Source organism: Mchenga conophoros, linkage group LG15 (genome assembly GCF_057382185.1).
Source record: "Mchenga conophoros isolate Kocher_MC1m ecotype Shallow Benthic linkage group LG15, M_conophoros_male_GT1.1, whole genome shotgun sequence".
NCBI classification, from domain to species: Eukaryota; Metazoa; Chordata; class Actinopteri; order Cichliformes; family Cichlidae; genus Mchenga; species Mchenga conophoros.
In genome coordinates this window covers 41,328,129-41,353,579 of record NC_140540.1, presented here as the reverse complement: position 1 = coordinate 41,353,579, position 25,451 = coordinate 41,328,129, and the positions used below count along the sequence as shown (strand labels likewise).

At 41.4% G+C, this 25,451-nt stretch overlaps 1 protein-coding gene across 4 annotated transcripts in view; it reads left to right on the top strand.

Annotated features, from left to right (window-relative positions):
* Window positions 1-25,451, top strand: part of ptprfa (protein tyrosine phosphatase receptor type Fa) — a 356,286-nt gene that overhangs the window by 147,217 nt on the left and 183,618 nt on the right. For all 4 annotated transcript variants that reach the window (XM_085246465.1, XM_085246467.1, XM_085246466.1 and 1 more), the window contains one exon: window positions 5,987-6,128. In XM_085246465.1, the coding sequence (XP_085102591.1) occupies window positions 5,987-6,128 (142 nt within the window). The remainder of the gene's footprint in view (window positions 1-5,986; window positions 6,129-25,451) is intronic.

Sequence of the window (25,451 nt, the reverse complement as noted above, 5' to 3'; positions counted from 1 at the left end):
CCACTTGAGGCTGGCTTCAAAAGCGCATCAATCTGCACCGACTCCCTTGTTAAAGTATGTTTACAGCCTGCTGCAAAACAGGGACTGATTCTTTCACAACATAAGTGAAGAAAGAAAACTGTCATCAAATAATAAGCAAAGTGTATCCTTCTGTCCTCAGAGGTGAATTAGCACTAGTCCTGCTATAACCTTGATCTTTTGAACATTTGACCTGACTTGAATGAAGATGGAAACGAACTACCAGCAACAGTTGGAGTGAAGCTGGCCTAGTTTACATGAATTGATCTGGTACCTTCAAGCTTGAATATGTGCTGCACATAAACAGCGCTAATAAAATGTTGTAGAGGCCCAGAATGACACCTGAATAGTTTTTCATGTCTATTAAAAAAACACCACGAGCTTCATCCGATAGAGTCGATGGTTGGTGGGGAGAGAGGAATGTTGTGTCTTCATTTAACAAGCGAGCTGAGTTACGGCACTGGAAGGATTTGCGTAGCTAATGACCGAGATTGACTTATAGCACTGAACTAATAATATGACCGATTATTTGTGTGATCAAACCTATAAGTCAAGCCAGTCAAACAGGACTGCTGCATACGATGTAATGCTATGTTTTTCTATTTATTCACAGATTTGTACGTTTGTGATTGATGTGCTTTGTGACAAAATTAAATGAAGTGAACTTTGAAGGATATTTTTTCATCTACTGCAAAATGGCTTCTATACAACGAACAGAAGCACTGAGCAGAAAGTCGACCTTTTATTCATGCAGCTGCATTAACACACACAGCAAAAGCTTAATAAATAGGACTGTACAAGCCTGCCTGCAGGACTCTGCAGCAGCAGGAAGGCTCATTAGCTGCCAGCCAACCCAAATGACTTCAGCTGAAGTGACTCAACATGAGTCCTGCGTAGACGGAGACACTTGGTTCCTGTCGTTGTGAGTAATAGGAATTATCTTCCACCTGTCTGCTCAGCATTATTTAAACTGATGGCGACCCTGTGTGTGGTGTGGATGCACCACCTCCCAGTACAGACAGTCCAGTACTCCCTCGGTACTTTCACTTACGTTGTCTGTTATTCTGTTTTATTTGATTTCTGCAGTTAAAAAGCTTTAATCTTGGTCTATAAATAGCCACAGCCCAACTATTTTAATCCTCATGAAAATATCCTTTCACACAGGGGTCATATTTGCTCACCTACCTGTTTAATGTTTTGTTTTTCATTAGATGCTCCAGATTTGTTCAGACTTTGCTCTTCACATAGTCACAGCACATATATTCATGATACGTTATATATCTATATTTTACAACTTACCTGAATTGTATTGTATTCATTATAGTTTTAGAAATTGAGCATGCAGACCGGTGAGTGTCTTTCACTTCAAAATTATAGTAGCCTAGTATCTGGATATGTTAGCTGTAAAGTTCTCTCTTTGGAAGACACAAGATATGTGCACGGTGGGAGAGTCCTGAGCTATCGGCTATTGTACTACAGAACACGTCACAGCACTTATATTTCCACAACCAGACGATGATTCTCTTGAAAAAGGCAACAGCAGCACATACAAAGGTTAAAGATCTAGTTCAGTGATAGCAGCAGCGAGGCGTAGCATGTCCTTAAGCCCAGTGTCCACACTGATGAGTTATTAAAGATAAACAATGATTCCTGGACATCTTCGAGTGTTTGTAGGCAGCTTGAAGTAAACAGTACATGAATGCAGGCGTTGACATTTCAACCAGGGCTCGGTTTTGGTTTCAACATGCAGAAAATGTCCTTCGAGGTTTGTAGAGTATCTGAGTTTGTTTCAGCTAACAAAAGCGTTTACATGAGAGCGTGTAAGTGTGCAGCGTCAGATATGAATGGCTAACAGAGAAATGGCAGTGTGATGAAAACAGTAACAGCTGAGAACAGAGCGTCTAATCTGGTTTTCAGGTTAGGTGAGTAAATCCGTCAGTATTCCTGTGATAGACAGAAAGGTTCACTGAGTGATGGGTGAGTTTATAACCTAACTCTCCTTTTGGAACAAGAACAGACAAACCAACACTGTTTTAGAAGAGCCTCAACAGTGGACCGTGTTTTGTTTGTTTGTTTGTTTCTCTGCTGCTGCTTGGCGTTGCTCGGCTCCTTGTTCTAAGGTTGTCTTTCCTGCAGCCTCCATGTGTGTCAAACCCCACTTTCTGTACGCAGGAGCTCTGATCTTATTCGTTTGAAATAATTCTACGTCTGTACAATGGATATATAACTGGCTCGTACCACGCGGAGCAATGGGAATGATTCTCCTTTGGGCTAAGAGTTAAACTGATGGCTTCCCTGTGTGCTCGCTGGATCGACCTCCTACTGAGGCAGGAAGAAAGTGCAGCTCCACACTTCCTTCATTGGGGCAGGAATTTGATTTCTGCCAGTCCACTGCTTGGGTCGCACGCATTTCAGAGGGGAGGAAGTGCCGTGACCCTGACTCTTAACCACAGCCCCTCGAACATTTCTAAAGCCCTTACATACCTGATATCCAGTCAAGTCTGTTAGCACATTTGTCCTTCAGCTCATTCCAAGCATTCTTTCTTTTGCTCTTTGAGCTGCTGCACTCTTCATTTTTTTTTTATTTCCACCTTATTGTCTAAATGATTTCCCTCATTTCTCACTCTTGTGCTGCTTCCATCAGGAGCTTTGGGGCAAAGTGCTGATCTGGTGCTCCGCTTGCAAACAAAGCAATCAGAATGAAATCTGGCAGCTGCCACTTCAGTTCATCCAAATCTTCCCTAAAATTAGACGCGCTCCATCGACTGTAGTGACACTGAAACCTCGGTTTGGCCGATGCTAATGGGACGCAGAGGGAACGTCCCCATCCAGTGACACCATATCACCTGTGACACACACACACGTATGACTTTGCCAGTTTCAGCTGAAACAATTTCAGTGTTTCAAACAATGTTCCAGAGTTTATAGTTCACCGTTCATGAAGTTTCAAGAAGAAAATGAAAGACAGATCTGAATGTTTGAAAGTGTTTTGGAAAAACTCTGTAAAGATTAGAGGAACAATACTCAAAGGATAAATTCAACTGTTTTATTTTGTTAGATAAGTTGAAAAAAGAGTTAAACAAGCAAGTAAATAAAGAAAGTAGGTTAAATGAGGTAAGAACAAAAAGTTAACAAGTAAGTAAAGAAAGAAGGTAGAGCAGAGAAAACCCCAACAATCCCCTCTGAGCAAGCACTAGGCGACAGTGGGGAGGAAAAACTGCCTTTAAACGGGCAGAAGCCTCCGGCAGAACCAGGCTCAGGAGGGGGCAGTCAACTGCCGGGACTGGTTGGGGGGTGAACAGAGGTGGAGCAAGACGAGGCTACATCAGTTGAAGAAGCGGTATTGTCCCTCTACCGGAAAAAGCTGAAGAATCTTTTCTTCTTTTTCATGGACTTTTCCACGAGCGCCTTTTTGTCCAGGATGAGGCTTCTCAACTCATCGATGGTTTCTTCTTTCTTGCTGTTGCTCTTTCTCTTGAAGGAGGTCTTTATTTTGGCGCAGTGTTTGGTCCAACCTTCCCTTCACCATTCTGTACTTTTCCTGCATGCCTTGGAGCTCGCGCTGCAGGTCGTTTTGCTTTGTGTCCTGTTCTTCCTTCTGTTGGAGGACTTCTTTATTTTTGTCTTCAGCTTCATCAAGCTTTCTTTGGAGCAGCTGATTCTGTTGGTCCATGTATTGCAGATCCCACTCTATCTTATCAATCGTGGCTTTCCTGCCTTGAAGCTGCTCGGACATTTCTTTAACTTCAGCGCTCTTTTTCTTGTTTTCTTTGATGAGGAATACAATCTGCTCTCTGGCTTGAGCAAACTTGATCCCCCAGCCCTCATTAATAATGTTGATGTCGGGCTGGCGCTGTAGTGTTTCTTCCAGGTGTTTGTTTTGTGCTTCCATTTGTAAGCACTTCTTCTCCAGGTGAACTTTTTCTTTTTCAATTTGTTGAATTTTGTTCTGGAGATGCTTGTTTTCATTCCTACTCTCCTGTAATGCCCTTTGGATGGATAAGAGGCCATTTGGAGAAATTGGCCGGCCACGCAAGGAAGGAGAGGCGGCGTAATCGTTTTGTTGGCGTTTGTATCCGATGACTCTGAGAGGTTTCCGAATGTTTCTGTAGTGAACGTTTGAAGGCTGCGAGGAAACGAACTAAAAATTGCTGTTTCTCACCCTTACTTAAGGAAAAGCTTCAAAGGATCAAAGATCAGATTGTCACATGACATTTTGGAATCTGGAATGGGGATCTATTTTTTTTAAACAGTTTTCAAATTTAACTTAATATTTAAGTGTTTCTTACTTGACCCGCTTAGTCGATCAAAAAGTTAATTGCCACGAACACCCCTAATATTATATAACAGACCACAGAAAAAAGACCGTTTTTTTCTACGTGACAGAGCTGTAATAAATGTTTAGTGGTTTTTAATGATCCTACTTTTTATAAAAGGGAACATTATTTAAAGAATATGTATTTAATTAAAAAACTCTGTATTCATCTAAAGGGTATAACAAGAAGGGTGAGCTTCCTGCTCCAAAATGAAATGAGCAAAATAAATGTATTTCTCTACAATTACAAACTCTGTGTAAACAGTCTTGGTGTCAAAATAAAGCTAACACTGGTGAGATGTCATCAGAGCTGTAAATATTACTGCACATGTTACTGTGTCAAAGTTACTGTGACTCAAACATAGAAACATTTATTTTTTATTTCCCTCACCTAATTTTTAAAAGTATTTTATAGCATATAACACCTTTGAAAATATGCTTTGGTTCCCCTTTAACTCCAGAAAATCATAAATCAAAATATGGATATTACCTGTCCACAGATTCATGGTGACGTAACTGCTCTTTTAGCTGTTTGGTGTCTTTGCTTTGGTGTTTGTAGACATGGTTTACATGAGCTTTTAGCTGAGATTCAGAGGTTTCTGTGGACACTACTCATGTCAGCACTTATATTTCTGACCTCGTGTTATAATCGATTAAACGCCATCTCCTCCCTTTTGCCCTCATTTTTGATGCATGACATTCTCATAATAAATCAGATAAGATACTGCAAATAATGAATCCTGCATCTGTGTGATTGAAAAGTGTGTGCAATGGCACTGTTTTAAAGATTTAGCCTAAATAATTTTGGCGTGAATGAGCCTAAACATGATGACTATTCAAAAGTGTTTACATGAAGATGTGATGTTTTTCTTTTTCTTCTATTAAAAAAAGAAAATGATAAAAATAAAATCCGTTTGAATATGTATTTTCCAAAGCTGCCATTTAAGTCGGTTCGTCGTTTTGTTTTGTTTTTTTAAATAAAGTTGTCTTCTGCACGAAAACAACAACAGAAACCTGTTTGGACAAAACAGGGGGAATGTTTCAAAGTATGGAAACATTATAAATGATGAAAAAGGAAAATTCAGCTTGAAACACTGAACAAACTGAGTAGTAATAATCACACAATGGGATGTGACCCGTTTGAATGTCACATGCAGTATTTGGAGGTTGATTATTATATACCAGCATTGTAATGGATGGAGTGGTGCAGAGATGTTTTTGTTCCTCCAAAGGTCATAGACATGAATGCAGCCCACCTTCCTCCGAGCACAGTGGTGTTAGTGTTGTGAGTTAAAATGATGGCTTTTGCAGAAGTGGTTCCTGCAGTTGTGTAAATGTTTGGCATTTTAAAAAGGAGAAACTTCTCCTTATAATCAACTAGCACTCTTACATATGTTGCACACGTCTTAAAAGCATCCTGACAGACTGATAATGTAACGAATCATCTGGATAGCTTAAACTGTTTTGTCAGTTTAAGTTATTTCTGATAAAGACTGTTGATTGTAGTGCACCAAACTCATAATTCTCTGCATATGTAAGGATTGAACAGTTATTTCAGACTAGCGATACTAGGATACTTCCAAAGCTGTCTTGCATTCCTAAAAGCTTTAAGTTAACAGGCGTTGTGTCACACCCGCTCTTTGTCCGATTCAGGTGATTGAGTTTGACGACGGCTCAGGCTCAGTGCTGCGTATCCAGCCGCTGAGGACCCACCGCGATGAGGCCATCTATGAATGCACCGCCACCAACAGCGTGGGAGAGATCAACACCAGCGCCAAGCTCACTGTCTTAGAAGGTAAGACCTGACTGTCTGTCCACATCGCACTACCACTCTGACAGCCGTGACCCTGTGTGGCTCTGACATCACAGCTTGTCTTTGTGCATACAGTCAACACGGCGATCTCTCCGCTTCACTTCCTCTGTGTTCAGTTTTAACCATGTAGTTGGTCTTTAGTGCTGAACGGTGTTACAGCAAAGACAATAAAGCTGTAAATGACTGCAGGTTAATGGCATCTGTAACAATGAACGCTGGTACGCTGCAACAGTGGCTGGTCCAGCAGCGGTTGCATGTTAGGGATGTGAGTCTTGACTTTCTCCCACACAATGTGGAAAAGATCATATGGGGGGTATTAGATTTTCTTCCACTGAACAAACTCAGTAAAGACCAGAGTCAACACTGTGCTACAAGAAGCTAAAGGGCCTGTGGTCTGTTTGTTTCTGGTTTTCCTTTCTTCGTGACATTCTGCGTCCAACGTAGAAATTTAGACACCCCAACATAGTTCCGATGGCCTTGAAAGCTCTTCCTCTGGAGGTAACTGTTTCTGACGGTCCACAAACAGGAGCAGTTTCTGCTGTCACGGAAACAGCAGAGACGTTAGATGATAAGGTTCTGGTTTGGTAGCATTAACCCTTTAAAGCCGGTCTACTACTTTTAAATCCCAGTATCACTGCAACCACGTAAGCTAATAATTTTTTTTGCATATGAAACCGGAGGAGTTGTACTTACATCTTATGCCATCAGCTTGTCCTTGGTCACAGTTTCCTTCCACATACAGCTTTGCAAAAACTGCATAAAAAGCACTTGCAGCAACAAAAACACAATATTCCAGAAACACGCTTTGCCGATCCGATCAGCTGTTCATAACACTTCCTACGTCCATCAGCGTGAACTATCGCATGTCCGCCATTACCTGCCCGAAACCGGACGTGACGTCATTTTCGTGGAAATGTAGTTTTTTTTTTACCATCAGGGCCTCATGAGCTTATACTGGTGTTTTTAAAAGTTATCTTTGACTTTATGACTTTCTGTGTCGTTTCTGGGATGCTGAGGACTCATATTGCACTGCTGGAAATAGTTTATTTTGATCCATATGCTGCTTTTTTGCAAATTTGCATTATAATATTTATTTTCATTTTTCCTGCAGTGTATAAAAATTGGTGTAGTTCAAAAATAAAACTATGAAGATACTTAAAATAAATTTCCTGTGGAAACTATTTTGTGCAACTTTTTTGTATTTACAGTTTTGAGGGATAAGCCTCTTAAATTTCTCTAACTAGAAATATATGTTAAAAAAACAAAAACGATTTTTTTGTAGTTTATTGCACTTTTTTGCAATTTATGTAATTACTATGCACTTAATGCAGACATATTATTAAAATCTGGGCTATAATGGTTGTATTGATGTATAGCAACTTGAAATGCTCCCAAAAATGGCTCCACAGCATGTAAAAATATAATATAAGCTCTGGTGGACTTGGTTCTATGGTAGGTCTTAAAGGGTTAATGTGTTTGTTCATCTTTATTTTGTGTTTGGCATTTATAACAAGTGGTGGAATTTACATTTGGAAAGAGTCTCAGAGTTTCCACTGACCGTCATATGGAGGTGTTCTCCAAACTCAATGACAAATTGCAGTGTTTCACATTTCCTTTAATTGTCTCTAATATAGTGGCATCGAGGACTCACTGGTTACTAATTTTGCTTTGATGTTGTTGGCATTTCACATTAGTAGTAGTTCACATGGGAGTCTGCTGCAGCACTGTCTATTTTTCTGTTTGTGTCTTATTCTGAGTTCAATCAGTCATTTGAAATGTTTGTTTTGTCTTTAGTTGCATTGCAGCTAAACCCACCGTTGCTCCAGTGGCTGTGCAACAGCAGATTTTCAGCTAAGCTCCCTGTTTCATGGAACAAAATGTCAGTCTGTGGTTTGGCTGTTGGATTTGTAAGTCCCAAACAAGGCCCAGTATCTCTGTGTGATCGTGTTTATCGAGTGGGAATGTGTTGAAAGTGATTTTGGCTGAGAACCTCCTGTAGGTGTGTCTCTAGACAGCTCTGTTCTTTGCCAGCGGCAAGATGGAGCCCAAACACATTTATTTAATTGACACTCTAATTGATAGACAAACAACCACGCAGAAAAAAGGGCTGTCTCTCTGGCAGCCTTTTCCAAATCACTCAGGAACCCGTTATACTTATTCTGCTATGTAGATATTGTCAGCAGTAAACACAGCCTGAGGCTCTGGAGCCTGTTGCAGCAAACAAACAGGACTTTTCTCTCTAAAACCACTCAGGGTCTTGTTAAAGAAGAGCGATGGGCAAGGCTGATAATCACTGTTAGCAGACTGATGTTTAATAGGTTTTATTTTCAAATCATGTACACGCATGTCAAACCATATCATCAGAGTGGAGATGCCAGAAGATGTTGAAAAATGTGACTATTTTCTAAAGAAATGCTACATGTAAATGACCCCAATCGCAGAGAAGAAACACGCGTGAAGCTGCTAAATCTGAAATGTATCATAACAGAAACATGTATTGATTATTCTGTGTTGTGCTTCCATCTTCTCACATTTTACAGGCATGATGGAGCCGTTGAACCGGACGATATATTTTGCAGAATTGTCACATGCATAGTAATAAACCACGAGTTAGCTACACAGTGGCAAAGATGATAACTGTAATAGAATTTCTTCAGTCGCAGTCAGGCCATGAAGATCGTATCTGACATGACAAACACTGTAACGCTGTCTCCTGCTCATTTAGTAAATGGTGTTTTTTTAGGTAAACACGTTACTGCTGCTGACTGTTCTCGTCGGGGGAGAATTATTATTTTTGGATGATTTTTGTTGCTTTACTTTCAGTGTGGCGGTTTGTCACTCAGTTAACCTGTAAAGGACATTTGTTGCCATGGTCGGCACATTACATCCATTTGCATTAAAGTGTGGGACTTTGGGATTGGTTACTGCTCACCTGCTCAGAAATTTAATCAAATGATTTGCATTTTTAGTAATATTGTTTTCTGAACTTTCGGCCAATAAGGTTGAGCAGTTGTCATCTGTGAGTTTTTTGCATTGGCTTCCATCATACATCATTTTTGCATGACTTCATTTAGACGTCTGCTTTCTTTAAACCTCATTTCAGAAATAATAATCTTGGTAATCACAATTGCTGAGTAGGTGCCTTTTTACCCACTCAGCCGGTGGGGTGTTGTCGTCCCACTGTCAGGCTAGATCAACGTGACGCGGGAATTTCAAATTCATTTTATGGGTTCTTCAACTTAAAATCTAGGACGGGGTCGGATTTCAGTGAGCTCGGCCTCAAGGTCAAAGTCAGAGATCAGGTTTTCTGAAAATTTTGCGAATGTGACAACTTGGGAAGGCAGGTACTTCAGATCCTGAAATTGATACAAGGTCAGAGGTCAAGTTTTCTGAAGATCTTGCGTATGTGATAACTTATGAACAAGGTGATGTAGAATTTTCATCTTGACACCACAGGTGTGTCTACTACAAATCTCGAATGAGTTTGAATCTCAGTGACCACGGCCTGGAAGTGCAGGCTTCCTAAGACCTCGTAAAGGAAGTGACCCAGGACATGAGACTTATACCGTAGCTGAACTACAGTGGGGCAAAAAAGTATTTAGTCAGCCACCGATTGTGCAAGTTCCCCCACCTAAAATGATGACAGAGGTCAGTAATTTGCACCAGAGGTACACTTCAACTGTGAGAGACAGAATGTGAAAAAAAAATCCATGAATCCACATGGTAGGATTTGTAAAGAATTTATTGGTAAATCAGGGTGGAAAATAAGTATTTGGTCAATAACAAAAATACAACTCAATACTTTGTAACATAACCTTTGTTGGCAATAACAGAGGTCAAACGTTTACTATAGGTCTTTACCAGGTTTGCACACACAGTAGCTGGTATTTTGGCCCATTCCTCCATGCAGATCTTCTCGAGAGCAGTGATGTTTTGGGGCTGTCGCCGAGCAACACGGACTTTCAACTCCCGCCACAGATTTTCTATGGGGTTGAGGTCTGGAGACTGGCTAGGCCACTCCAGGACTTTCAAATGCTTCTTACGGAGCCACTCCTTTGTTGCCCGGGCGGTGTGTTTTGGATCATTGTCATGTTGGAAGACCCAGCCTCGTTTCATCTTCAAAGTTCTCACTGATGGAAGGAGGTTTTGGCTCAAAATCTCACCATACATGGCCCCATTCATTCTGTCCTTAACACGGATCAGTCGTCCTGTCCCCTTGGCAGAAAAACAGCCCCATAGCATGATGTTTCCACCCCCATGCTTCACAGTAGGTATGGTGTTCTTGGGATGCAACTCAGTTTTCTTCTTCCTCCAAACACGACGAGTTGAGTTTATACCAAAAAGTTCTACTTTGGTTTCATCTGACCACATGACATTCTCCCAGTCCTCTGCTGTATCATCCATGTGCTCTCTGGCAAACTTCAGACGGGCCTGGACATGCACTGGCTTCAGCAGCGGAACACGTCTGGCACTGCGGGATTTGATTCCCTGCCGTTGTAGTGTGTTACTGATGGTGACCTTTGTTACTTTGGTCCCAGCTCTCTGCAGGTCATTCACCAGGTCCCCCCGTGTGGTTCTGGGATCTTTGCTCACCGTTCTCATGATCATTTTGACCCCACGGGATGAGATCTTGCGTGGAGCCCCAGATCGAGGGAGATTATCAGTGGTCTTGTATGTCTTCCATTTTCTGATGATTGCTCCCACAGTTGATTTTTTCACACCAAGCTGCTTGCCTATTGTAGATTCACTCTTCCCAGTCTGGTGCAGGTCTACATTACTTTTCCTGGTGTCCTTCGAAAGCTCCTTGGTCTTGGCCATGGCGGAGTTTGGAGTCTGACTGTTTGAGGCTGTGGACAGGTGTCTTTTATACAGATGATGAGTTCAAACAGGTGCCATTCATACAGGTAACGAGTGAGGGACAGAAAAGCTTCTTACAGAAGACGTTACAGGTCTGTGAGAGCCAGAGATTTTCCTTGTTTGAGGTGACCAAATACTTATTTTCCACCCTGATTTACCAATAAATTCTTTACAAATCCTACCATGTGGATTCATGGATTTTTTTTTCACATTCTGTCTCTCACAGTTGAAGTGTACCTCTGGTGCAAATTACTGACCTCTGTCATCATTTTAGGTGGGGGAACTTGCACAATCGGTGGCTGACTAAATACTTTTTTGCCCCACTGTAGGTGTGAAAGTCTCCGTTTCCCAGAAATAAAATAACAAGCAGGAAGGTTGACCAGCTTTTACTAGTTTGTGTATCTGGTCATTATTAACTTATCCTCTACGAAAGGGGAAAAATCTTTCAGTCTGACTTTTTGGGGGTTTGTGTGTCCACTACAGAGGACATACATGAACAGGCTGGGTCTCAGGAGGATACGGTAACAGCTGTTTATTCATTTAGATGCTGTGGTGTGTCTTACATCACGTGGATCCACACACACATTGCTGATTGTTAGACTAACAGTGGCTGGTTGGAAAATCTAAATGTACTGCGCAGTGTCAGCAAAAAAAATGTTTTTGTTTGCTTTCTCAAATGCTTCCTGTTGTTATGTAGGTTTGTGGTTTTACTTATTTATCACTATAAAGTAATTGTTTTCTATTTACAGTCTCTGTGTTTATTGTGTTTTAAAATGTGGTGTGTCAATATTGAATTATTATTATGATCAGGAAAAAACAGGCATGCTGGCCAAATTCCTTATTCTGTATTCGCAAACAAAAATTAGTTGTGGAGCCAAAACTTGTCAGGGTGATGGTAAATATGAAAATCAACACAGCAGGGATTTATAAAAACAAACAAACACCAGAACGACTGCAGGTGTGCAGGGTAAGTTGCGTTATTTCAGGATCTAGTTAGCCCTACTGCAGAGGAGCCCACGTAAAGTGGCAGCTCATTTCAAATGTCAGCTCAACAAACATCAGCAAACACACAAACTGTGTGTTGCTAGCTAAAGGTCCAGCTGCTGTAGTTCACAGCGAGAGAAAAGAAAGAGAGCTAACTTCACTCTGAGATGGAGAAAGATAAGAAAGACAGGAGAGGAAGAAGAGAGGAAGAAGGTAAAGACTGCTCAGTGGTGTTTGATGAACTGGAAATGCAGAGCTTGCATGTAAGTCCTCATGTTTTAAAATCAGATATTGGTTCTGTGCATGTCACAGTGTGTGCAAATCAAACGGAGGCAGACTAATTGTGTTATTTAAGGCCTGCATTAAACTCCTCTGCAGTTTAGTGCAGGATAAACAGGTTAGTTTGCTGCACTGTGACGGAAAAAGTAAAGACCAGTCTGTGACTGGTGCACAGTGGCCGTGGTTTCATGGTCAGTCAGCTTACATCAAGAGTAGGAGGGATTCATATGATTTTTGACTGAATTTTCCCTTCATACCAACTTTAAAGTGTCTAATGTGTTTACTGAACCATGGAAATGAAACATCTGCTCACATCTGGTTGAATTCAGGTGTACATCCACAGAGAGCAGCAGGTCAGCTGATCACTGCTGGCACACTGAGAAAATCTACTGGAGCTCTCAATAGAAATTATTGTGAGTTGTGATTCTTTTCCACTACGACCAATTTTAGGGTCCCCCCCACCTGCTGAACCCCACTTTAACCCTCGACTGGACAAATATTCTTGTTTAGAGGCAAAGTCAAGCTGTACAACGTAGACAACAGAAAATAGAAATGTATGTTTTATTTTTCCTTCTTATTCTTATAATTAGAAAAAAGTTAGAGTAAAGTTTGTGTTCTACTAATATTATTGTATCCTTGTGTTAGTACAGCACACGGTTCCTCCAAAGAGCTCCTTTTACTCTCTTAGCTTCAGTACATTTCAGAGCTGGTACTTTCTACTTTTACTTGAGTAAAGAGGTTGAAACAGTACTTCAACTTTTTACTCGAGTATTTTTCAACAGTAGTATTTGTACTTCTACTTAAGTACAGAATGACTGTATTGCCAACTCTGCCTCTTAGTGAGCATCTGCAGAGCCAGTATCCTCACACAAACCCAGAGTGAACATATTCCACCTCAACAAAGCAGGAAGAGCCTGATCTTGATTTAAAAGACACCTTGTGTAACTAAGTGGTTTTGACAAAAGTGCATTATTGTTTAGATTAGGGGTCTCAAACTCGTGGCCCGTGGGCCATTTGCGGCCCACGTCACTTCTACTTGCGGCCCGCATATTGATGTGAAGAAATATTTTTTTAAAATTATTATACGAAAAATGATTTAATACGACGGCAGAGTGTTACAGGCATGGCCCTTTAAGACTGTGGCCTCATGGGTGGTGTAGTCCGTGTAGCAGGGAGAACGTGTGGGACCGCCCCTCCCGCTGTGTGAGCGTGAGGGAGGGAGAAAAAGGAAAGTGGAAAAGTACGAGCTGTCACCGAGCAGAAACGGGAGCTGGAAGCATGTAAATATCATCATCATCATCATCATCATCATCATCGTTTATTTGTATAGCACTTTAAGAACACACCAGGCAGACCAAAGTGCTGAACAACACAGATCAAAACAACAACCAAATTAAAAATACCATAAAATCATTACAAACAATAAAATAAATAAGAAGGTGTCAGTTTCCTACAGAGTTAAAAGCCAGGGAATAAAAATAGGTTTTCAATCTGGACTTAAAGACCTGCACTGATGACGCTTGTCTAATTTGGAGGGGAAGGTTATTCCAGAGCATCGGAGCCGCAATTGAAAAGGCACGGTCTCCTCTGCATTTCAGCCGCGACTTAGGGACCGACAGCAGCAGCTGCTCAGCTGAACGGAGCGAGCGAGGAGGAACATGTGGCTTCAGCAAGTCAGTTAAGTACACAGGAGCCAGACCATTTAAAGATTTAAAAACCAATAAAAGGACCTTAAAACGAACCCTAAAATCAATGGGAAGCCAATGCAAGGAAGCCAGAACCGGAGTGATGTGATCGAATTTCCTACTACCGGTTAAAAATCGCGCCGCCGCGTTTTGCACTAACTGCAGGCGTGACAAGGTGCCCGACCCGACCCCTATTAAAAGGGAATTACAATAGTCCAGACGTGAGGTGATAAAAGCATGAATAAGAGTTTCCAAATTGGGTTTGGAAAGGAAAGGCTTAACCTTCGACAGGCGTCTGAGGTGATAAAAAGCTGATTTTACCACCCCACTTACATGACCTTCAAAAGTAAGCGCAGAATCAAGTTTAACACCAAGATTAGTGATTGAACTTTTCAGATGAGAGGTCAAATCACCAAAATCAACATCTGGAGAATCAGTAGAACGATGCGGGCCATATAAAATTGCTTCCGTTTTGCGACCATTAAAATTCAAAAAATTATTTGCCATCCATAATTTAATATCGCTAAGACAGTCAAGCAGTGATTGACATGGGGAGGTATCCAAATGACTAAAAGGTAAGTAAAGCTGACAGTCACCGGCATACAAATGAAATGACACTCCGTGTTTACGAAAAATCGCACCAAGGGGGAGTAAATACAGCGAGAAAAGTAATGGCCCAAGGATAGATCCCTGGGGCACACCCCAAAGCAGAGGGGCCACAGAGGAAGCGGCCAACCCCAGCTTGACACAAAAACTCCTTTCGGAAAGATATGATTTTATCCATGACAATGCCAGATCAGAAATTCCCACACAGTGATGTAAGCGGGAGATCAGCAGGTCGTGGTCCACTGTGTCAAATGCAGCTGTCATATCCAATAAGACAAGCACAGCATATTTACCACGATCAGTAGCAACAAGAATGTCATTCATAACTTTAACAAGAGCTGTCTCCGTACTGTGAAAGGGCTTAAAACCAGATTGGAAAATTTCAGACAATTGCGAGTCGCTCAAATAATCCAACAGTTGGGTATGTACAATCCTCTCCAAGATCTTGCTTAAAAAGGGAAGTTTGGAGATAGGTCTAAAATTTGACATAGTAGAACTATCAAGGCCAGGTTTCTTAAGTAAGGGGTGTATGACTGCATGTTTAAACCCACTAGGAACTTGACCGGTTAACAGACTAGTATTGATAATTTTCAGGATATAAGGTCCAAGGATGGGAAATACTTTTTGGAGAAAGCGGGGAGTAACAACATCATTTGGGGAGCCACAGGGCTTAGCATGTAGCACCAACTCCTCTAAGTCACGCAGAGAAATCGGTGCAAAAGCAGGGAATAAGCTTGAGCAAGGAGAATGCATGGCCGGATCAACAATAGGTGGAATCAGAGGCCTCAGGCTAGCAATTTTGTCCACAAAAAAGGTGATAAACTTATTGCACATAGCCTCAGAGGACGGCAAAAGGTTGTAACCCTCCAAGTTAAGTACAGAATTAATCGTATTGTATAAAACACGAGGGTTATGAGAGTTGGCCGAAATAAGTTGAGAAAAGTAGGAGTGTTTATCGGCCTTAACTGCCCTCTGATAAGTTTTCCAACTAATCTTTAGGGCTTCCAGGGAGACATGCAATCTGTCTTTTTTCCACTGTCTTTCACATTTCCTACATTGTCTTCTAATAGCTCGGGTATGATCTGTTAACCAAGGATTAGTCTTAGATTTACATTTTCTTACTCTCAAAGGGGCAACAACATCAAGCACAGATTTACAAGCAAAGTCAAAATACAAAAGTAGGTCATCTGCAGTGGGCAACTCAGGGGCATAAGACATTAATTTGTCAAACAGTATAGAAAACCGTTCGGCAGAATCAGAGCCAAAGGCACGATAACATCGAGCAGGTGCAGTCTGATTTGCAAAAGCGTTAGAAGGAGCAATATCAAATAAGATAGGCATAATAATAACCACTGACGAGCCCAGCTGTGAGTAAGCTGTTAAGACTCGACTGTACGCTGTGTTCCTGTTTTCCTCCGAAACAATAAAGTTCTGCTGGAGCAGCCTTTCAGCGCCTCTCTCTGTCTCTCGCTAGCAAAGCTGACCCAGACAGTAAAGCTCGTTCGTGGCTACGAGCCCCACACGGACCCGACGTTTTCGCCAGAGTTTACTTACCGCGGTTCGGAGCCGCCGACCTGGCCGAGGTAACGAGAGTGCAAACATGTTGAGGGCTGAGTTAGTTCAGCAACAGATTTATTTGGAAAGAAAACTATTTTCACTTGCAGTTGAAAACGCTTATACGCTTGCACGCTTATACCTGCATTTTTATTTTATTAAATACAAACAAAATTGTAGCAAAAGTGCTTCACGTGTCTGAAAGAGCTGTTTATTTGGTAGTTCAATGAAACCACTGTACTACACTGTCTGCTGCTGTCAAATGCATTTCATTGCAATGTTGACCCTGTGCTAACTTGTGTACTGCAACTGGCTGTATCTATGATTTTGAATGTGCAATGATTGTGTCACTGTGTTTGCTTATGTAGTTGTAGCTTTGCTTTGGGCTACTTCTGTCTATGATCATTTCTAACAGGTTTAATTATGACTACACACACAATTATGACTTTTTTTGTTTTATTGACATAATTGTGCTTTGCTGAGTACTGTATTTAAAATGCAAAATATATGCAAAATGAAAAAACCAACGACACATCAACACTGATTCAAATTAATTGGGCACTACAAACCCACTCGGGGAAACCATTTATTTATGCACCCTATGATTTCCTCTCATTTTCCATATTGTATGGGCTCAAGTGTCAACGTGTACAATCAGATCATATCCTCATAAAGTCAGGCTGTGAAAATAACAGAAAGCTCGTCGCATCGCTGTCACGTCCGCAGAGATGTTGACAGCTTTGTTCATTTTTGTTTTCTTAAATGACTTTCCAAGAATACCAAATACTTCACAGCTATTTCCAAGAGACACCATTTGTTCAGCCTGTGATTATGATGTCAGTTTACATAGTTTCAATCTCTAATTCTAATAATCTTAACTTGCATCAAAACTTTTAAAAAAATAGGTTTTTGTGCTTGAGGTCTGGATCACATCAAAAGGACCAAATACAAACACAGGGTTTAATTCCAATCCCGATCTTTTCCTTAAAACAATTCAGTTTGTCTTTGTTTTAATTAAGTCTCCTGAACACATCTGTTCCATTGACGGCGGTCTCTAAGAGAATCTAAGAGCGACATTGTTCAGCTGTTTGACTGAACAATACTTTCTGCCAGTAGTCAAATTTAAGAGCTTTTAGTGGGCTACATAAATCTGAGTTAATGGTATCAATGTGCTTCAGAAGGCTGCATATCCATCTCAATATTTCACAACTGCTCATGACTCTGTCCTCTCAAAGCGGAAGAATACATCATAATGAGACCTACTTTCATTCCAGGCTCCATTTTTTTGTTTTCATCAGTGGGTTTGTCTTTTCTGGAAAAAAAAAAGTGATGCTGCTCTCAGCATCTCAGTCTGTGTGTGAGTGTCAGTCTCTGAGAGAGTGACAGCTGAAGAAAGAATGGAAATACAAAACAGCAAAAGCAATAACTGAGAACGCTAGCAATGAGAGAGGGAGAGGATGAAGACGCGGGCGAGTCGACAACAGGACTCTGGGTAATGAGAGTGCAGCATTAGTCATGAAGCGAACCGACAGAGAGCTTAAGGGGATGAAGGGAGGGAGACGGTGAAGACAGCAGGAGCTGAAGCCAATGCAGACGGAGAGGAAGAGGTGCTTCTCACGCGTGGGAGTTGTATTCCTTCCCGCACAAAACATCATATACTTTTCTCTTTTGCTTGATTGTGACACTCAGGAGGAGCAAATGCACATCACTCCAAACAGGCTTCCTGCACTTGTTATGGCCCCGAGTGGAACTGCTGGTTGCACTGATAGGCACTGAATCAACATCAGTGTCTTTTAAAGTGCTAGATTTCCTGTCTTACTGTTTTCCTGTCTTCTGCTGCTCGCTCTCCGTCTGTAATAACCAATCTCTGTGAAGTCTTTTTCCCCTCTGAGATGCCCTGCCTAAGGGCACTTTGACAGTAAAGGTGGCTTGTGTAGATATAACAGTGCTAGAGTTCTCTTTGTGCTCTGGCAGAATTTATATTTATGTGCCTCGCTATAAATGGCCATGTGCAGAACTTTTAGAGATTTTCTGAAATGCTGAAACTCTAATTCGTATTCTCTGAACCAAATGCTCAGTGGCCTGGAGACATTCATTTACTCAATCACTCCCTTGGCAAAACCTTAAACAGGTTCCACACACGCAATTTGCAAATCTCATTTATTCTTTTTCCAAAATTCTAAACACTTTCCCACTGAAGCACATTTTTGCACCATGATGCGTAATGCTAACCAGAGATGGCACAAGTTGAGCGCAGATGTCACTGGTTACAATGAAAACAAAATTCGGTCACACTGGTTGCTAATAATAAGGAGTCGTGGCTCTATTCCTCCCCCTGTCAAATGACAGAGCTCTCCACCAACGTGTCAGGAAACCATAGAGAGAGCGTTTCAGACATCTCACTCGGATGCTTCTAGGTGGAAGCTGCTCTGACATGTCCTGCTGCGAGGAAATCCTCTTCACCAAGGATCAGTAGAGATTTTGTCTCTCAGCTGGCCTCCGTGTCCCCTCAGAAGACCTAGATTCAGTGGCCGAGGACGAGGTCTGGGAAACTCCACATGGACTGCTTCGCCCATGTCCCAGACCCAGGCAAACTGTGGAATATGGATTGCTGCTAATGATAAAATGAAGTGTAATTTCAACAGGTAGGATGTAAAACCTAATTTACCTAATTCAGCTGAAATTTTAGTGACTAAACCATGTTTTTCTCCATGGAATGAAAGGAGGAGCAGAGAGTGCGACCCAATCTCAGCAGATTCTCTGGGAGCAGCATAATCAGGAGAAATTGCCACATGTCATTGCAAGACAGCCAAACAATGCAATTTAGACTTCATGAAATATAGCACAGGGTTGTTCACTTAAAATGAAGTTTGAGGACATCCAGGTCATAACGAGGAGCAGAGATGCTCAAGTTCTCCCAGACACGAAAAATGAAGCAGGCGCTGAACATAAACTGTATATAAAAGATGAACTTAACCAGTCTGGTGGCGTGATGTTCCATGGCTGTGTCCATCCTGACTACAGAGCGGGCTCTGCCAGATTTACCATCACTATGGTTGAAACATCCAGTTCAGTAATAATGTCAAAGGTGAAGCCTAGAAGACGGTGAATGGATACAGATTTCTGTGACCACAGCAGTAAATCAAAGCATCCACACAACTTTTTTAAAAGATTTTTGTTTTGCATTTTTGCCTTCGTATGATAGTACAGCAGAGAAGATGGACAGGACACTAGGGAGAGAGAGAGGGGAAGACACGCAGATTCAAACCCGTCCTGCTTCACTCGGGCCATGTGGCCCGTGGTTGCTCACCCGCTGAGCTAAAGTGGCGTCCCGACTGAGACCAAGGCTGATTTTGCACATGTCTATTTATGCTTTAAAGTTGAACATTTTAACCTTCTTCATTTTAGACTCAATCTTAACTTTCCATTAGAGGAACTGCAGTTTTTACACTTCTGCATCATTTCTCTGCATTTTTACCACCGTGCTACAAGTTAAGTAGAGAAGAAGCCAAAACTCTCTCATATGTAATCGGTGGTTTGAAGACTAGATGCTGCATTTTCAGCTACAATACTCTGATGAACTGTCAGAAGACAGTTATTGAGGTAGAAGAACATATCAAACTTTAATCAATTAACAGCATCGGCCAATTCTCCAGCGCACAAGTGAACACAGAGAAAGTACACAGAGAATATCTAGGATTAAAATATGTGTCAATACACAATACAGCACAACATTCAGCCTGTACTGTGCTGTGACACACGATGCAATCATACTATATTATAGGTCTCTCTCTCTTTCTGCAGAAATGTTTGTATTTCTATGCAGAGGCTGTTTGGTCTGGATTCTGTAGAACGAACAAATGAATCCATTGTTTGGATGAACCCGGGTTGAGTCTCACAGAGGACGAGGAGAGGCAGGAGCATAATTAGCCAACAGGGATTTGTGAGGACCTTGGACGGGACTTTGGCAGTGCGTCGATTTGTTGAGGGTGTCAAGAAATGTTTCTTATCTATTGTGGAAAAACTGTAATCGCTGGATCATCATGCCTCCGTCAGTGCTGCTGTTCTCTTTCTGTTGGAGTTTGTTCAGCTGCGTTTGGATTTGGTCTAATTATCCTCAGCTGGATTTAGTTTGTGTTCTCACATCTGTCTCTCTGAATCTGTCTTCATTTATACTGCATGCTTCCAATGGCTCGTGCTTGGATTTAACCATGAAGGTCATTACTCTGAGTAACTAAACACATCTCTAATTATTTCAAGTAATTTATTGGCAGTAGTCTATCATCTTCATATACCAAGGCTAAAGCAGGAAACTGCACTCAAGTAGCTTTTAGCAGCTCATTATATGGCATTTAATGACATACAACAATGGTAAAGTCCGGGAGTAGGCTTCTTATTCATGTACTGCCACTTTCATGGTGTTGTGCCGTAATGTTGATGGGCTTTTACTTTCAGCTGCTTCCAGGTCAACTGAAAATGCCGTTAACCATCAAACAAAGCCTTAGCTGATTAGTTGGTGCCTGCATGGGATGTTTTGGTGCTTATTTTGGGACTTCTCTGTACTGTGCAGGGTAGGTTGGATTGGGTTAAATATTTTTGCTCAAGGACAAATTTGACCTCATGGTACATTGAACCCAGGATGACATCACCAACCAAGAGTCCATGTTGCAGCCTCAGGACGTGATATGGCTAATTAGTTTCTTTATAGTCCTGTTCCTGCTATAGCACTCTCCATTTCCTGTGTGCGAGTCCACCGTCGTTTCGGCCATTTAAAAAGGCATTAAGACGGCAGAGAGAGCGAGACAGAGGGAGAGAGGAAGAGAGCTGTCTGAGCTGGATTAGCAGTGATAAATGACACATTATGAAAGATGAATGATAGCTGCACTGCTGCTACACACCCAGCAAGTTTATAAAACTGAGCCTTTGACCTGCAGGGATTGTTACACCATGACTCAAGCAGGGATAATCATGGAGCATCAGTGTCATCATCAGCATCTTAGGGAAGGTTGCTCTGAAAATGTCAGAAATCTCCAACTTAGCATTATAAGACCTGGTAATTAAATTACTTTTGACTGGCGAGGTGTGGAAAGCCAAGTGCCGTTGCAAAAGGATCTGCACGAACACAAAAGGGATAAAGTTAAACCAGTCAAAATGATGACAAAATGTGCACAAACATACAGTATTCAGTGAGATGAAGGAGAACTCCAGTAGAGATATCTTTGCACCAGATTCTCTGCACCAGCATTTCTAAAAGCCTGAATTGACATTCAACCAATTCATGCAAAACATACAGCAAAGTGTGGTAAACATGTGAGGAGGCCCTTAGTCTATTTTTGAATAGCAGAACTAAGGATGCCATTTTGACACAAGATGAACACATTAACATCCACAAAATATACCCTGAAAATGTTACTAAACATTTGCATGAGCCCAGCCTGCACGGGTATAAATGCTGGCAACAGCATCAGCCGCTTGTACAGGCTTCCTCGTAGGCTCTACAAATCCCATTTTAGAGATTTGCAAGTTGCACATTTAAAGGTTGCAGTGTTCGTGGTAGTATAAATCACAGACTTATCATCCAGGAGACTTTGGGACCTCTGTGTTTGGATTTTTTGATTTTAGTTCTACTTTTACTTTCATTTCTTACTTGGTTGCAGTTAGGAAAGATCATGTTTTGAGTTAAGTAGCATCCCACAGTTTTTTACATTTTCTATGCTGATGATTACTTTGGGAAGACTGACCAATAGCTTGCACTACATCTGCATGGATCACAACTTCACAATTTCCAGGTGTAAACGAGACTTTTGTAGTTGTCTGATCATGGTTGGTCTTAGTAGGTGACTACAGCTGATAGAGAAATGACTCTCAGAGGTATCAAGTTCACGGCCAATAACTTGTCAAGCATAAACATTTTATAATTCTCTGATCAGAAGCTAAATATGAATACGAAGCAAATGACAGTGCCTGGTATAATCCTCCTGTTGGATGTTTGCCCTGCTGAAAGCCAAACAAATGGCTTCTTGACTGATAACTTTGCTAACAAAGCTGGATTTTACACTTTCCCAGGAGTCTTAAATCTTTTATGTGATAGCAACGTTTATTTTGGAAGCTCCGAGTCTTTCTGTTGGTCTGTAGATGTGTTATCATTCACAGTTTGATCAACTGGAGTTTCTTTGAAGTTTTGGCTGTTTCCAGAAAATGACGTGGGCATGAAAATAGTCTGACTTACTAGCATAAATTTCACTGACTGGTTCTAAGGGAAATGTTAGAACACAAATGGGTTTTTTATTTATCCAGACGTAGAGAAAACATCATCTGTGGGGAGGAACTGAACTGATGCAAACTTAAAGGTAATTAATGATGTTATGTCTATCTCTAAGTTAAGCTTTGACATTTTTGTCAAGTATCTGTATTTATCATAGTTTACATGGTCCTCAACATAAACTCGTGACTGGCAAGTACACATGATCCACCAGTTTAATACACAAACTTTTGATTGCTCACACCAGATAGCGTATTAGTCAACCTGTAAAAGCTAAAAATGTGTCCTGTAAGTAGGTTTGTCATTCCTGAGAATAACCCAGATGGCGGTCACACCTGCATACAGTTGTGGACTTTGGAGAGACTGTAATACTTAAAACAGTGAAGTTTCCTTATACCTTTCCCGAGCAGACCTGTTCCCTCTCGGCACCATCCCACTAGTCTGCACTTAATGATCCAGACCCTGAGCTGCTTATCTGCTGCTGAGACCCTGCTGTCTCAGCAGCAGCTCTTCTCTTGCACTCACTCGTCTTTCATGCACACAAAAGCTTTTGGAAAACACTCTTGCAGAGCAGAATGAACGCCATGATTTTATGCATTTTTGTGTTTTGACTGGAACATTTTTAAAGGGGTGATGCTCCATCCTGTCACATGCCTCATAGATTTGTTAATTACTTAAAAGTGTGATTTTATTGGAGGCTGCTGCTGTAGAGCAAATGTTGGGGTTCTGTGCTTGATCACACGTCATCCATCCTATGCTCGAATCCCACTGAAGCACAGCAACCATTTCAACTGTACCAGGCAAAGCATTCAGTGAACACACTCGTCAATCAAACTGGACTTTGGGGGTCAAATGGGCACAGTTCAGACTGCCTACTCAGAGTTTACTCTGAAAACCAGACTATAAGATATTTCAGAGATTGAGTTTTGCGAAAAACTTTCTGCAAGACTAAAATTCCCTTTAAGATTATTTCTCTTCATGCTCATCGTGGAAATTTCAAGGAAGAAAACTGTAAGAGAAAAGAGCAGTTTTTGGGCCACAGATGAGCTGTGAGAAAGATGTCAACATGACCATGGCTGAGTACAACTGAGAGACTTTAGGAGCACCTAAAGATACATGTTAGGCACCAACATGATGGAAGCAGATGTCTTTAGCATGATGCTGAGGACACGGAGTGTTGATATGGTTTATTCTTTCCAGTATAGAGTGAATAAACAGCTGGCACAGGTGGGACTGTTAGGTGTGCTTTGCATTTCTGTTCCCCTCTAATATGTTTAATGTCTTCATTAAAAGTCAGGATGGGACATTTGTCTCCAAACTTTATGAACATATGATACAAATAAACAGGAGAAATAGGAGTTTCTGTTTCTTGCTGCAGTTGGAGTGACCGTGGGAACACAGTGGGAACTCGCTGCGTTCACCAGCCTTTCACTGTATTTTAAATATTCAGTATGTATTTAAAAATGCCACTTAGATTGTTTTCAACCATCTCTGCAATTAGACGTCATTAATGAAAATGGTGAGTCTGCATTTGTTCTAGATTTTACCACAAACCCACAGTGGAATATAATTACATGTCAATCAGTTAAAGGCATACGAGGTGAACTGCACTGTTTTGGTTGCTTTCTCATGTTGATTCAAATAAGCAGTGTCGTCTGGATCAGGATGAGGGAAGCTTGGGCTACGTTCACACTGCAGGCGAAAGCGCATCAAATCCGATTTTTTTGACCCTATGCGACTCATATCCGATCATGCTATGACAGTGTGAACGGCACAAATCCGATATTTTCAAATCCGATCTGGGTCACTTTCGTATGTGGTACTGAATCCGATACATATCCGATGTTTCAGAAAGCGACTGCTGTTTGATGGTCAAGTCGCATTAAATCCGCCTTTTACGTCACCGACACAAGACTGAAGCCAATTATCAGCGCCCGAGAAGACATCGCGAACGCTTCCTGGCCATCCAGTGTAGATGTTAGTGAAACTGTTGGGAAGACAATGTGAACATTTTATTTGTACTGTAATCTGCAGATTCTGACAGAAATCTGCAGCTATCATTTGAAGCAGCGCTCCTCTCTTAAACAGCAATAAGGATCATTATTAGGTTATTTACATTATTATGTAAATAACAAAATAACTTAAAGCAAAAATTGGGAAACGAAGTCCGAAGTCTTTATATTAAGGCCATCAGTCAAACAATACTGTTGCTCTGGGTCTAAACAGACGTCTGTGTGTGACAGCTTCTTTTGCGCATGCGGGCCGCTTTGAGCGTTCACACTAGAGCGCGTTTGCTGTCGCATTTTATTTGTAGTGTGAACGAGCAGACAAAAAAATCGGATTTGATCAAAAAATCGGAATTGAGCATTAAGACCTGCAGTGTGAACATAGCCTTGGTTGCACTGAGCCTCTCTGCTCTCTGTAGATATCCTGAACACTCCTTGTCTGACCAAACATCTTTATCTTGACTGCACACGTGCAGAGACTGAAAAAATCTTCCAAATGGAAAGTGAAAGAATTTTGTCTGATATTCCAAATTGTGCCTTTTTGTCTGAATTTGCATTTTGAGGATTTAGTTTCTGTGGTAGAAATCACAAAAAGGAAGAGAAAAAACCACAGATGAAAATCTGACACGAACAGCTCATGGTGCGTGACATCCCTGCAGTGCGCTCTAACAACATTAGACTGCTTAACATCTTCAGCAGTGGAGCTTATCAGCCATGCATTAAAGCTTTTTGCTAACAGAGCAGTTAACCATTAATGGGGAATCAATCATCAAGCGGGTGTTGCAAGCCAACCAGTCTGCCTGTCACAACTTCAAATGCTGAGTGGGAATTAAAATGGTGTAAAATGAGAGAGGCAAATCTCTGGGTTGGAATTACTCTGCAACGGAGCAGAACACTCTAAAAGGTCTCTGAGCTCCAGGCTGTGTGGAGGTGGTGCACAGCATTAAAATGACAGTACATAGCTTTAGAAGTGACCTGAGACCCTGCTGGGCTTGGAGATGGAGGGAGGCCAGTATGTTAGGGGCTCCTGACCTGACCCCAGCAAGGGGCCCCTTGCAGTGTTCAGGTCATG